Below are 14,634 nucleotides of genomic sequence, written 5' to 3'. Positions count from 1 at the left end.
CACTATCAAAGCAGTTCCCTAAAAATTCACAGCGTGCCTCTGTCCCTGGGAATGGCCAAGGCCAGATGAATGCATGGAGAGCAGTGCTGTGGACATCAACAGAGGTGACAGAGGTAAGACACTGGCAGGCAGACAGATGGTAAGCAGGGTAGCAGGCAGACAGGTGGCAGCGTGGCAGGTAGAAAGGCAGCAGAGTGATAGTGTGGCAGGGCAAGCCAGCTATGCCGGGCTGGCTCCCCACACAGCTGCTTTTTCATTGAACCTGTTCATTGGCGTAGATTGTATGCTTTGCAACCCAAGTCCTGCAGAGGTAACATCTGTTCTTGCCTTTCTTTGATAGTGCCCAAAATCCACATCCCTGTTTCCTCAGACAAACAAGGCTGTTCTTGCCTCCTGCCATTGGAGCAAGTTGCCTGCTTCGTCTTCCATGGCAAAGAAAGCCTTCCCTGCCCCTCGCTTTTTCTCACTGAACGTTCTTGTGCCTGGAGCTCAGGCACTGCCCACCTGGGGCAGCCACCTCAGTGCAGACACCTGCTCCTCCCCAGGGATGGAGCTGGGTTCCCTGTGAGTGCCTGGGGCTGCCCACACACCACAAGCAGAGGCACTGCCACCCTCAGTGCCCTGCTCTCCAGCCTATGGTGCCTTGACAGGGCTACATGGGAAAGGAAAACTGACGTGAGCCCCCCCACCCCTCCCAGCCCCCTTATTGGGGCAGCAGCTGGCAGTGCCTGACCCTGGCTGGGCTGAGCTCAGACAGCCGTGTTGGGGTGCTCCCTGCCTAAACATACTGTCACAGGGTATTCGGGTATTTGTCTGTCTATACATGTGTTTGTCTGCCTGACATCCCCCTGGGAATGGGAGTATTTCCACCCCAGCATGTCCAAGCTTTTGGTGCCTTCCTGTTTGCACTGGAGGCTGAGTATCCTGGGACACCAGTGATTGTCCAGGGCATGGCACAGGCTCCCTCAGACCTCAGCTCCTACCCCCCTGGGGCTGGAAAGAGGGTGGCAAAAGTGACCCCACGAAGAGGAGGAGCAGGCCACCCTGGGGAGGGAAGGGATTCCAGCCCCCCTTTCAAAGCCACCTATGGACAGCCCGGGAATGGGATGGCAAAGTCTGCACAAGACCAAGGCATCGAGGACACACATCTCCCAGGATGGGTCCCACCACAACAAGGACCACCTGACAGATAGGAACTTGCTCCAAAGTCCCCAAAACCGAAAGAAGGATGAGGTGCAAGGGGACCATCCCTACTCCCACAGGGCTCCTCCAACCCTGTTTCTGCTCCCCACCATCCAGAAAAGAGATATTTTTTTTGTTCCTTTTTAGTCTATGAAGACCTTATTGCCTGTCAATCTAAAGGTGAAGCAGGGGGTTTGAGAAAGGGATTAAGTGCAATCCAGAAAAGATCTCTCTATGATAATCCCTGGTGCAGTTGCACTGTACAGGATGGCAGACCACTGCCTCAGAAGGTGAGATGGGTAGCATGAAGAGTCAATAATAGGCAGGTATTTTTCCCATAGAAACTTGAGAAGAGTCAGCCTGGGGAGGCAGAAAGGCAGTGGAAATGATGCTATGCTGAGCTTCAGGGACAGGACTGTGTTTTCCTGTGCCATAATCAGCAGCAAAAGCAAATTTTTTTTTCACATCAATTAATATATTAATGTATGGAATAGATTAACACGGATTTTCCAGAGTTAAGTGCTTGATGAATTGAAGTGAGGAGGTAAACCCCTGCAAACAGACTCACAGCAGTCCTGCAGAGAAGCCCTGCTCCACAGTGATGGGCACTGCCAGGGTGAAAGTGGGGACAGCACTGGAGTTCATCCTTTGTGGGACCTCCAGCTGCAGAACCTGTGCAATGGAGTGGTGCATCAGGGCTGGAGGCTCCTGCACCACAAGCCCTGGGCAAAGGCTTAGCCCCATGAGCACCTCCGTGCCCCAATACCACAGTGATGGACAGGGAGCTCTGCAGAAGGTGCAATGTGTGCTGTGCATGGGTCAGCTGTGAGCAGCAGGATAGCTCCTTGCTTCAAGAAAGTATTGAGGAGTGAGGCATGAGGAGCCTCAGCTCACACCCTCAGTGTGAGGCTGTGACCCGCAGCCTGCAACTCGGCTGCTCTAGGAGCTGTGACCTCCAGCCTTCTCTCCTTGTTTATTATTTTGTTCACTGTTGTATCCCACTGTGTATGCAAGCTGCAAATATCCTTCTCAGAGGAAGGAACTAAACCTCCTTTGGCTCACTGCTCACTATGCAAATGCATCACATTATTCACTTGTGACCTTATTGAAAACAGCCTCAATATACATCTGGGCTCCTCAGGGCTGTCACGAAGTTCTTGTGATGATTAAAAGCAGGAACGCAACCACAGCTGTTAATCATTGTAGATGAGAGGTTCTTGGAACTTTTATGTATCTCAGGATGTTCCCACATCCCACTGAACCCATCTAAGGGCTAAGCCCTAGGGAGGGGGCAGGATGGGGTTGAGCCTGGGGTCAAGGACCTTGCCCGGAGGGGTAGATGGGGCCGATCCCAAGGACACGGGCTGTGCCCAGGGATGAGGGACAAGATTGGACTGAGCCCTCTCGGTAACGGTGATGCTCGAGGGACAAAGCCGATTCCAGGCTCGGGGCGGTGCCTGAGGGGCCGGGCTGGGGCTGATCCTGGGCATAAGAACCGTGCCTGGGGGAGGCTGATCGGTCTGCTCGCGGGGCGGAGGGGGCAGGAAGATCCGAGTGCGGGTCCCGGGCAGCCGCAGGACTCGCAGCCCGGGCCGCCCCGGCAGTGCCACGGAGCCCGGTGTCCCGCCCGGGTGGGCCGGGGCGGCGGTGACTCAGCCGGGAGAGGCGGGCGAGGAGGAGGCGGGGGAGGAGGAGCGGCAGGAGCCGCCGCCGCCGCTGCCGAGCCGCTCACCTGCCCGGCTCCGCCATGGCCCGCCGCCTGGCCGCCCTGCTCCTGCTTCTGGCCCTCGGCTGCCTGCTGGGCATCCTCCTCCTCCTCCTCGGCTCTGGGGACACACGGGGCCCGCCGGGCTTCAAGGTGAGCGGGGCGGCGCGGGGGGACTGGGCGCGGAGGGGCGGCGGGCACCGGGAGGTGCTGGGCTGCCGGGGGCTGGGGCAGCCGCCGTGGGCTCGTCGGTGTGCGGCATTCTCGGTGTGCGGGAATACTGCTGGGGGAGAGACGCCGGCATCCGAGGATCCCCAGCGTCACGGGAGGCGCCAGGGCTGAGGGATCCCTCATGGGCGGGGAGGGTCGCAGGGAGCAGCCCCCGCCGGGTGCGCAGGGACGGAGCTGCCCCAGTAGCGAGACCCGCTGCGTGGCGTCTCCGCTGCGGCACCCGCCGGCTGCGGGACCCTCGGCCGTCCATCCGTTGTGCCTTGGGACGTGCGCTTTGGGAGGGGAATCCGTTGGACACACTGAAAGATAGCGGCCCCCCAGGTCAGAGCAGCCGAGTCAGCATCTGCCGCCGCTCTGCGTGGGCCAGGGCTTCCTTGCGCACCCCAGCATCTCCCCGGGCTCCACTGCATTGCCTGAGCCAGTGCTGCTGGGTAACAAATGCACTTTCCTTTGAATACAAGCTGCTTTCCCCCCCTTTTTTGTCGTAAATTCGGATGATGAAAGACATTCCTGAACAATTTCTTTTTGGCCAAGCACTCCTTTTGTAGGGCAAGTCTTTTGTTTTAAAATAGTCCCAGGCTCTTGTCCTGAAAAGTATTTCATCTAAAACCCCGTTTTTCTCATCCCAAGCAATTTACTTGGAAACTTTCTGAGCCAGCCTGCATGCCAGATGTGCTGCTGCCTTCTCTCTGGGTTTGTCAGATGTAATGAAGACAAGCAGGCTTAGCCAAGACGACCCTTTTTGCTCTTAGTATAACTACTAATTTTTAACTCCCTCTCTGTGACACCTGTTTTGTCCACCTGTTACCACATGCTGGGCCATCTTGGGCAGTGCACTGAGCTGGTTTCAAAGTGGATTTTATCTTTTGGAACATGAAGGAATTAGATCAGTACCAAGACCCCCATATGTAGCACTTGGATCAGCCTGGAAAGCCTTTCTTCTCCCTGGTTCCAAGATGGACCTTTGGTTTTAAACCAAATTAATTCCCAAAAACTTTTTTTCTTGTGCCTTTTTGGATGCTTTTTCTCCCTCTGAATGCTATCACCTTCTAGTCTGCAGGCACTGCTGCAGTTTGGGACCAAGCATTCCTGAACACCCACCTGGGTCCTGACCCTGCTCTGCACAAGGCCTGGCCCAGGGACTCAGTGCTCCTGGATATGCCAAGAGCAATGAGGTCCAGCATGGTGTGTGCTTCGGTGTCCAGCAGTGCCTGTTCCCATGAGGCTGGCACCAGGAAGGCGCTGAGGACTTGCTTTCACACAAAGTCCAGTGCTGTTGTGACAATGCAGTACTTTGTGTTATTTTAACTCAGCCCAAAAGATGCCCATGTGGTTTAGAGGTCAGTCCTGCTATGGGAGACCCTGGGCACATCTTCTGATGGCCTGGACAAGATGTGGTCCTTGCTGAGTCAGTCCACGTTAGCTGCTGGATAGTGCTGTTCATTGCTGAACTACAGCTCCACATTTTCCCTTTCCAGCTCCTTTGCATGGAATATAGCCCTAAAACCACCCTGGATTCATTATCTTGCTGCTGAGGGACTGATCCTCCCCTCATGGGTCTGCAGTGGAGGTTATGGCCTGACTGCCCTGAGCTGCATCCTGCTCTTGACAGCCCTTTTCTTTCTTCTTTTGGCAAAGTATCTCTGGCAATTTCTACGTCCTGTGGCTGCTGTGGCTACTGCAGCAGGAAGGAAACCTGCCACATCTCACTGCAAACCTGAGTGCTGCATGACCTCACCACCCTTCAGAAAGGCAGAACGGTGGGAGGCCAGGGATGAGCCCCTCATGCAACATGGGACAGCCTGGAGGGCCAGTGGGATGGGGGCTGAAGTCCTGGGCATGGCCATGGAGCACAGTGCCAGGCAGCAGCACATGGGGCATTCTCAACGTCCCCATCTGCGTCCTCCTCTGGGCAGAGCCATACACTGATCAGGAGCCCCAAGCGCTACTCATGCATGGCCTTTGGGAACATGACTGTCTTCTGTGCCCCCTCTGCAGGGGCTTCAGGACTGAGCAGCCCTGAATGGGGCTGGCCTGAGTGATGTTGCATTGGGGCAGAGCCCTTGGGACCATGAGTGACCTAGGAGGCAGCAGAGATAGGGCTGGCATTGGAAAACTGTCCCAGTGTGGAGCCACAATGGAGACCCCTCTGTGTCCCCCCTGCCTGCAGCATCACCAGGGTCCCTGTGCTACCAGGAGATGCTGGTGGTGGGGACTGTCTCTCATGCATGAGGCCCTGCCAAAGCCCTGGGTGCCAGTAGGCAAACATGGCAAGGCAGATGAGAGGGGTGATGGGAGCCAGGTGCTGGTGTGGGAGTGTGCCAGGGCACCCCTGTGTCTCCCCAGCCCTCATTTGCAGTGTACTTGTTAGCAGGCACAGGGCAGCTCAGCTGGCAGAGCTGAGGGCCGCACTTACACTGCAAATCACTTTCGGGGTGGGCTTTTATCCTCCCTCCTGGGGCTTCCCACCTGTAGGGCCCCTGGAGCCTACCTGCCCATGTCCATGGCTCAGCCGTGACTCAGACCCACACAGCAGCACTCTCTGCTCTGGGGAATGCAGTGGCTCCGATGCCCATGCCCAGGCTCTAGGCAGGGACAGAAGCTGAGACAGGGACAGGATCTGGGGCTAGGGGCTGGCACCATTGCACACCACTGTAGGTTATCCCATTCAGGATTTCTGTGTGAATGCTGGAGGCATGAGGTACCCTTGAGACTGGAGGAGATGACATTTCTTCATCACTGGGAACATACTAGGCTGCCCATGTCTGCCTCGGTGCCTTCGTGGACCACGCGCACGATTTTCACCACTGCTTACCATTCCCAGGCAAGGATGTCTTCTCCACAGGGACAAGCTGGGGTGCCAAATCCCGGGCCCTCAGGAGGAGCTGGCACGAGGCTGCGGTGACTCCTCTCCTGCTGGGGTGGCTGTGGGGTGAGCTGTGGTAGCAGCTCACCAGGCACTCTCTGCAGAGGCAGCACCATCGTGTTGCAGCACCTCACCTCAGCCAGGCCAAGCGCCGCTGCTGCCACTGCCAAGGCTGGGGGACCCACGGGATGCGCCTCACCCACCACTCCACACCTGGTGGTAATGCGCTGGGGGTCCAAGAGGAGATACCCCAAACCCCGACCCACAGGTGTTGGCAGCAAAGGGCACTAGGATGTGCCTACATGTGCAGCCAGTTCTGCATCCTGCCCCAGCTGTCACCCCAACATGTCACGTCTGCGTGGGGCTTACTCTGGGTGTAGGCTCCGTGCTGCCTCTCATTGCCTGCACCTCCCTGGGCACGCAATGTGGTATGTGTGCCCACGCACACCTCTGCACACACCCCTCCTAAATGCCTGTGTGCACAGACACGTGCACCCATGTGCACACACACTGGCACACCTATGTGCATGCACACCTCACCCGTGCACACCCACGTGTAAGCATCCACACCTAAAGTTGCACACACCTTTGTATGCCCATGCACCCACACACAAACATGCACACTCCTGTGCACACATATATGCATGCACATGTGCACATACATTTGTGCATCTCTTCACATGTGCAACTCCACCCCAGGTATGTACCCCCATGAATACATCCTGGTACCAGCTCTCCATGGGGTGGGAAGTGGGGCACAGCCAAGTCAGCCTTGCTGAATGCAGGAAGAAACCCTGGGAAACAGCCTTCCTCCTGTCACGGGTGGTGGGTCTCCTGCTCACCCTAGAGCCAGCCATGTGGCCATGTCCCTTCCTGCCATGGGGTGAGTCTGGCATCCCCAGCATACCCCTCCCAGGCTGACCCCACTCCTGGTGGGTGGCACCAGGTATCCCTGGCACTGCAGGTCATCCTTATTGTTTCATACTACAGGATCTCTCAGCCCTTGCCATCCTGTAGATATCCCTGTCTCTAACCTTGTCCCTCTCTGTGAATTTCAGCCCCTCCATGGCATCTCCACACTGGAGAGTACTCCTAGGGTCTTGGCTGTGCTCAGCCCCAAGTTTGGGGATGACCTACGGATGCTTTCCTGATGCGGACAGCCTTGTCAACCTGCTCCTGCTAGCGTCACTCCAGGTGATATCTGGGGTAATGCAGTGACTTGCGAGCAAATCGGAGACATCTGCATGGTGACTACAGAGGGCGTGGACACGTGTGCCACTGAGGTGGACAGAGGGAGTCCCCTAGGGCTGGACCCTTCTCAGACTCTCCCGTGCTTGGTCAGTGACTGCTCATCTGGGGACACAAGGGTGACAGGATCCCAGGGAGGCAAGGCAAGGCAGAGGTTGCTCTGTCAAGAACAGACTGGGATGCCACGTGCTGGGCAAAGAGGGTGTTGAGAGCCCTCTAAGCCTGCCCGGAACACTCACCCCAGCACCCAGCCCAGGAGGCTGGGGAGAGGTGTTGGACAGAGTTGTCAGCCTTTTTCCTCCTCTCTGCAGTGTTTGTCAGGAGCTGAAGCTACTCCACTGCTCCAGCCTGGCCACAGAGGGGGATTCTCTGCTGGCTTGTAGTTTTTGGTCCAGGGCATGAGCAAATCACTGGGTGAGTCTGGGAGGGTCACCTATGTGAGATGGTCCTCTGAGGGAGCAGGAGGTACCACTGGTGCAGGGCCATGGGTTCATGGTGTAATTGAGGCTACCCATAAGTGGGGACCTCGGGTGTCCTTGACACTTCTGTTGCCTGCGCTGGTGAAAACCAGGTGATAGGGACAGGGGTAGCATGGGGCACTCATGGCAGGCAGGGCTGGGGTGGCTTCCGGGCAGGGAGAGGAGCTGCCTACTCCAGCCCTTGGCTGTATTGAATCTGGGTAGGGCAGGAGCAGACAGAGACTCATAGGAGGTTTAAGCCTTAGATGGATTCACCCCAGAGATGCTCAGCTGGGGTGGTTCTGGGTCCTGCCTTGCTGTCCCCCCATACTCACAGCCCTGAGGGGGCACAGTGGGGGCCAGCATGGGCAACCTCAAGACCATGGGCAGCAGGGGTCAGGCAGAGGGCTACACCCAGGGGTGCTGCAGGCAGCATGTATGGTGTCCCCTCCCTGGGAGCTGGGTAACCTTGTTTGGCAGGAGGAGCAGGGTTATTTATAGCCAGAGAATAGCCAAGCCATACAAGGGCAGGAGGGATGAGGGGCCTGGCTGCCCTTCTTTGGCCAAGAGCATCCCAAGGAGCCATTTCAGGTGTCTCTCCCCACCACCAGTCCCAGGGACTGCCTGGCATGGCTCAGCAGGCAGCCGGGAGTGATGGTAACCTGCAGTGGGGGAAGAGCCCCTGAGCTGCACTCAATGGGGTCCCCTTACCCAAAAAGCTAGAGTCCCTGTGCTGTTCCAAATAGCATTCCAGAATGGCCAGTATCCCACTCCCAGTCATGCGCCAGGGAGTGCCCTCTTTGGGCAGGTGTGGGCCCAGCAGTGCCAGGCTGGGCTGGGCAAAGCCTGCCTCTGCCAGATGATACTGCAGAGCTGCTGGGCACTGACAGGGTAGGAGCGTGGGCTGAGGGTTGGAGTGTGGACGGGTTGTGCACTGAGCCCCAGTGCCTTCCCTTGGTAAGGGCTGGAGCACCCAGGGGACCTTCAGCCTCCAGGCCTGACCCACTGCCTTCCCCCTGCAGTACGGCATCGTGCTGGACGCTGGGTCCTCCCACACCGCCATGTTCATCTACAAGTGGCCTGCAGACAAGGAGAATGACACCGGGGTGGTCAGCGAGCACAGCATGTGTGATGTGGAGGGTAAGGGCTTGCCAGGTCCGCGGCTGGTGGCGGTGTCCGTTGCATCCCTGTGGCAGGGCAGCATGGTGTGAGTGCCCCTGCCATGCCCAGCTGCCTCCCTCTGTATTCAGCAGTGTAGTGACATGTTCTAAAGGGTTCCGCTCTATTCCTAAAATGTCTCCCAACCCCCCCAAGGCTTGCAGCTGTGCGTGCTTTGGTTTGTCTTTTCCAGGCACTGAACCACCAGGGAGCAATCCAGCTCCCTGCCTAGCCCATTGAGGAGCCAGGGTTGGTCTTTCACTCTCCATTTATCGACCTTTCCCAGACTGTCAGCCAGTAGAGGATGCAGTGTGGGCAGAGAGATGTGGCTGGACCCTGGATGGCTCCACGCCTACAGAAAACTGCCTATTGGACAGGCTGGAAGGGGCAAAGCTGCTCACCAGGCATTTTCCCACTGAGCACCATCCCATCCCCTCACCAGCAGGGAGCAATGCTTTTTCCTCTTCACAGGTCCTGGCATCTCCAGCTACAGCTCAAACCCCCTGGCAGCTGGGACAAGCTTGGAGCACTGCCTGAGCCAGGCCCTGAGAGATGTGCCCAAGGAGAAGCATGCAGGCACCCCACTTTACCTGGGTGCCACGGCTGGCATGCGTCTGCTCAAGTGAGTGCTCAGGGGGGCCCTTTTTGGATGCTAGGAGGAAAATCCCTTGCACCCACTGCCAGCCTGATGGGACACAGTGAGAATAAACACCCCTCAAAAAGCACATAGGGGAGCAGTCGTGCTCCCCTCACTCAGCCCAGGCAGGATGGATTCCATTGTCCCAGCAGTGAGGAGCACACTTCATTCCTGCTACCTGCCTCCTCCAGCAGAGACAAGGGGAATTAGCTAGTGGTTTTTTGGGACCTGCCTATGAGTACCCAGGCAACGGCTCACCTCTCCTCCTGGGCCCTGCTATGGCAGTGCTGGCCTTCAAGGGCCGTTGGGACAGGGAGGGCTCTGCAGCACTGTGGCACAGGTCTGTCACTCCGCCCTCTCGCTTGGCCCACAGCATTGCGGACCCACAGGCGTCGGACGCTGTCCTCAGAGCTGTAGCAGCCACACTGAAGACACACCCCTTTGATTTCCGGGGAGCGAAGATCCTGTCAGGGGAAGAGGAAGGGGTCTTTGGCTGGGTCACTGCCAACTATCTCCTGGAGAACTTCATCAAGGTGAGCTGAGGATAGTGACATCCAGTGGGATGGCTGTGGTGGCTGGGCAGCTCCTCATACGCTTATGCCTGCTCTTGTCCTCCTTGGCTCAGCGTGGATGGCTCGGAGAATGGATCCAGCCTCAGAAGAAGACCCTGGGGGCCATGGACTTTGGAGGTGCTTCCACACAGATCACCTTTGAAACCAGGGACACGATTGAAAACCCCAGAAATGAGGTGATGCTGAAACTGTATGGCCAGGCATACAAAGTGTACACACAGAGCTTCCTCTGCTATGGGAGGGACCAGGTCCTCAAGAGGCTGCTCTCCAAGTTCCTCCAGGTACAGTGTGTGCTTGATGTGGATGCTGGCTGTCATGACCCCACAGCTGCCCCCTCACCTTGGTGTTTACACTGTCCCTCAGCCCTGGACCAGCTGCACACCTTTACCAGCCAACTTGGGTTTTTCCCCCAACCCTTTCCTGTGTTCCCAGGGCTTTCTCCCACTGTCTCCACTAGATGATGCAGCTCTTGGCTAGAGCCAAGACACCGCAAGCCATTTTGAGACACTTTTGTCAACTACTCTGTGTCTGGCTGCTCAAGCTCTGGGGAAGCTGTGCTATGCACAGCTCATGCACCCCCTGTGTCCCTCCTCTGGCAGGCTGAGCGCTACCAAGAAACTGTCTCCCATTCCTGCTGGCCTATGGGCTACAACAAGAGCCTGTTGCTGAGCAGCATCTATGACAGCCCCTGCACGGAGAAGGAGAGACCAAGCCTTGCCCTCAACACCACCGTTACCTTGGTCGGCACTGGGAATGGGAACCTCTGCACTCTGCATGTCAGCAAGCTCTTTGACTTCACCAACTGCTCCTTCTCCCACTGCTCCTTTGATGGTGTTTTCCAGCCGAAGGTTTCAGGAAACTTCATTGTAAGTCCCCTAAGAGGAGGGTGGTGACTTGGCTGGGGGCCAGGCAGCTCCCCAGCATCACGTGGCAGCAAAATCAGACCTCCAGCTCTGCAACAGCAGTTGTTGGTGCCCACCACATTGGCCAGAGTGTCTGCTCATGATCAGAGTTTACTCCGAGCCTGTCTCACAGCTGCTCCTTTCCCTCCATCAGGCCTTCTCTGCCTTCTTCTACACTGTGGATTTCATACAGACTGTGATGGGAAGACCCGTGCACCTGCCCAGCGACCTGAAGGACGCTGCAGAGACCATCTGTGCCACCAGCTGGAGTGAGGTGGGCTCCCTGTGCATCATGGGAAGAAGGGGGCTGCTTCATGTGGGGTATCACCCAGGCTTTGAGAGAAGCCCTTGGAGGTCACGGGGTTTCCTGGCACCAGTGGAGTAGGGGGAAGGCAATTGATGGCTCCTACATGGGACTGGGAGAGGGCTCAGGTGGGTAGGGGTAGCCTTGGCCTCACAGATGTAACCACCCTGAGCTTCAGGCCACAGACACAAGCCTGGCCATTGCTGGCTTGACCTCTCTTCTCTTTCCCTCTGTGTGTCCCACCCAGCTGCTCCTGAAAGCCCCAAAGCTGGAGAAGAGGCTGCCAGATTACTGTGCCATCAGCACATTTGTGTATTTGCTCACCACCAAAGGCTACAGCTTCAACAACCACTCCTTCCCCAACATTGCCTTCCAGAAGAAGGTGGGTAGCACCAAAATCCATCCCCATCCCATGGCATCTCTTTGGAGTTAGGCCAAAGAACCCTGCAGAAGAGATGATTCCTCATGGAAAAAGAGCAAAGCAGAATAAAGGAATATCTCAGTGAACAGGGGCAGGATGGAACTCTCAGGTTTTTGAGGGATCTCCTAGGGGATGGAAACAAATGAGCTGAACTGGCTATTGGGGTGGTCATGGGATCACATCCTTCAGCCCTTCCTTGGCTCTCAAGACACCAGCCATCCCAAACAATGGTTTGCTGAGGCTTTTTGGGAAGTTACCTCAGGGCAGGAGGTACTTTTATCTGCACACGCTATGGGATTGTGCAAGGAGATCAAGACTGGCCTGAGCATACAAGGTTTTACTCCCAGGGGATGAGCCCAGTTCTGCACAAGATGGTCACTGCTCTGTCCCTGGGTTGGCTGGACCTGTGGGCAAGCAGAGGCTCAAGGGGGCTGCAGCTTCCCCCACACTCTTCTCCCTTGGGCTGACACTGAAGCTGTCCCAGAAGGGTCTGGAACACAAGTCTTATGAGGAGCAGCTGAAAGAGCTGGGGGAACTCAGCCTGGAGAAAAGGAAGCTCAAGACGGACCTTCTCACTCTCTATAACACCCTGACAGGAGGTTGTAGCCAGGAGAGGGTTGGTCTCTTCTCACAGGTTAATATGTCACAGGACAAGGAAATGGCCTCAAATTGTGCCAGGGGAAGTTTCAGTTATATTTCAGGAAAAATTGCTTCATGTAAAGTGTGGTCAGGCATTGGAACAGGCTGCCCACGGATGGGGTAGTTACCATCCCTGGAGGGATTTAGAACATGTGCGGATGTGGCACTTGGGGGACATGGTTTAGTGGTGGCCTTGGCAGTGCTGCTGTTACTGGTTAGACTCCATGATCTTAGTTGTCTTTTCCAACTTCAGTGATTCCATGATTCTGTGGTCTCCTGAGGCCCATGCAGCTGGGCTGGCTGGATGGTGACCATGCCCTGCTGTTTCCACAGGCAGGAGAAACCTCCATTGGCTGGGCCCTGGGCTACATGCTGAACCTCACCAACATGATCCCGGCAGAGAAGCCCTCCTCCCACAAGAGCATGCTGTATAATTACTGGGTCATCCTCATCCTGCTCTTCGTGGTCACCACCCTGACATCCCTGGTGACTGCTATCTGCCTGCTCCGGCACAGCAAGTCCAGCATAATCTGATGGCAGGGACAGGGTGGGCCGTATCTGCAGGACCAGCACCATCCTACCCGCTGGAGGCTCCATGCTCTGAATGCTTGGGATGTGGCAAGTGCTCAATGTCCTCCTCCAAAACCTGACACCATCCCAGAAGATTAGCTGTGTCCTTTCGCCTTCCCTTTGCCCTCTAGCTGCGGGAAAGGAAGAAGAGGATCACTGGCCCTGTGGGAGAAGGGCTTAAATGTTTCCCTGCACTACTCAGGGATGGACCCTGGAGCAGGCTTGGAAATGGGACATTCAGAGCTAGGGCATCTTTCTGCCACCAGAGCTGAGCTGAACTGAGCCAATGAGCCGAAGCAACAAGAGGATTAATTTACATGTGTATGTGTATGAATGGGGAACATTACTTACACTAGTCCTTATAGCCAACCGCCAACCTTGCTAGCCTGTCCCTGGAGCATCAGCCCTGCCTCCTGGGGAGCTCTGGGCATCACCTGAAGCTCACGTCTTTCTGTCTGATGCACAAACCCCAAATCCTGAAGGTAAGGTCTTTTCCTTGGCCATTGGCCTCAGCTTTGGGTAAGGACTTAGCAACAACCACATGTGGGAAGATGGCAGCTTACAGGTCCCACTTCAACAACCAGACATAACGCCTTCACTACCCCCATGGTTCCTATGCTAGACTTGTCTTTGCCACATTCAAAGACTCCTGCACACCCCGGTTCCTGCTGCTCTGTGGTACATGGCCACGCTGGCACAGAGCCAACAGGCTCCCACACTGTGGGGCTTTGCTCTGCACTGAGATTTGAGCCTGGCATCACCCCACACCAGGCAGCTAGGAGGATGCACCTTCTTTTCCAATTGAGTAAGAACAGGGATGTACAAACATGAAGAAGGTTTGGTTTTGCTTGATTTTTTAAAATAATCTGAAATAAACCTTTGTAACCACTACAATGGCTTAGTGGCTTGTGATCAGCAATAGGCATTCAGCCTGGCTTGCCCATGGGGGCAGAAGCCCTCAGCCACATCCACAGGCCAGGCTCTGCCCAAAGGTCTCAGCCCTTGCAGCCTGTCCAGTGCTGAGACACCATCACAGCTCTGTGGGCTCTACCAGCCTGGAGATGACCTCAAATAGGCCAAGGTAGGCTGGAAACCTGACACCAGACCCAGACCCACCTGGAGGTGGAGGAGCTCCAGCCAGCCAGTCACCAAGCTCAGGCTTCCCCAATGCTGGAGGAACAGTCACCCCAAGGCCAAAGCAGGCAGCTCAAGCTGTCCCTCACTGCCACAGCCCCCAGCAAAACAACCTGCCAGCAGCCTCCACTGCCAGGGCCGAGCTCTGGTGCTCAAGGGCACCAGCAAAGCAGCTCACATTTGCTGCTGCAGTCACTGGCAGCTCAGACACCAGGACACACATTGCAGTGCTCAGCAGCTGCATGGGACTGGTCCAAGCTCTCCAATCCTTTTGGAAGCCTTCCCCTGCCCTGCCCTTTCCACAAACACTAGAGAGGAATAGCTGCAGGGAGCTGCAGTTTCTCACTGCCCTCTTTGCTCCTGTTGGCAGTGCCAACTCTGCTCCGTGGGTTTGCTCGCTTCCCAACACCCTTCCCTGCTCCAGCTACTCCTGGAATACCATGCTTGACTTAACACACCTGTTCCCTGCAGCAATTTGCTTTCAGCTCTTCCACTGGCTGCTCCCCATCTCTCTGCACAGGGCAAACCTGATTCCAGTTCAGAGGATGCTGTGAACCTCCAAGCCCAGCTTCCCCCCCAAGCTCATCTCCTCAGCACAGGGACTCCC

At 56.4% G+C, this 14,634-nt stretch overlaps 1 protein-coding gene across 1 annotated transcript; it reads left to right on the top strand.

The window, feature by feature from the left end:
• The first annotated feature begins 2,156 nt into the window (after positions 1–2,156).
• On the top strand, positions 2,157–13,787 carry ENTPD2 (ectonucleoside triphosphate diphosphohydrolase 2). Its single transcript, XM_054284120.1, has 9 exons — positions 2,157–3,040; positions 8,713–8,830; positions 9,320–9,470; positions 9,859–10,018; positions 10,111–10,338; positions 10,657–10,923; positions 11,114–11,233; positions 11,511–11,645; positions 12,657–13,787. Exons 1-9 carry the CDS (start codon positions 2,930–2,932, stop codon positions 12,855–12,857), a joined length of 1,491 nt encoding a protein of 496 aa, XP_054140095.1. The 5' UTR covers positions 2,157–2,929; the 3' UTR covers positions 12,858–13,787.
• Positions 13,788–14,634: the final 847 nt, after the last annotated feature.

The sequence above is a fragment of the Melozone crissalis genome, unplaced genomic scaffold, assembly GCF_028551555.1.
Source record: "Melozone crissalis strain CALT ecotype California unplaced genomic scaffold, PUWL_Pcris_2 ptg000041l_1, whole genome shotgun sequence".
Classification (NCBI taxonomy): Eukaryota; Metazoa; Chordata; class Aves; order Passeriformes; family Passerellidae; genus Melozone; species Melozone crissalis.
Note: the sequence above shows the minus strand (reverse complement) of the source record. Positions and strands in the feature narration are given on the sequence as shown.

Bases quoted from the DNA above. Each gene is read 5' to 3' on its own strand.
- ENTPD2 (XM_054284120.1), top strand. From the start codon at position 2,930: ATGGCCCGCCGCCTGGCCGCCCTGCTCCTGCTTCTGGCCCTCGGCTGC. The intron at 3,041-8,712 runs GTGAGCGGGGCG...TTCCCCCTGCAG, and splicing joins GGGGCCCGCCGGGCTTCAAG to TACGGCATCGTGCTGGACGC. The intron at 9,471-9,858 runs GTGAGTGCTCAG...CTTGGCCCACAG, and splicing joins GCTGGCATGCGTCTGCTCAA to CATTGCGGACCCACAGGCGT.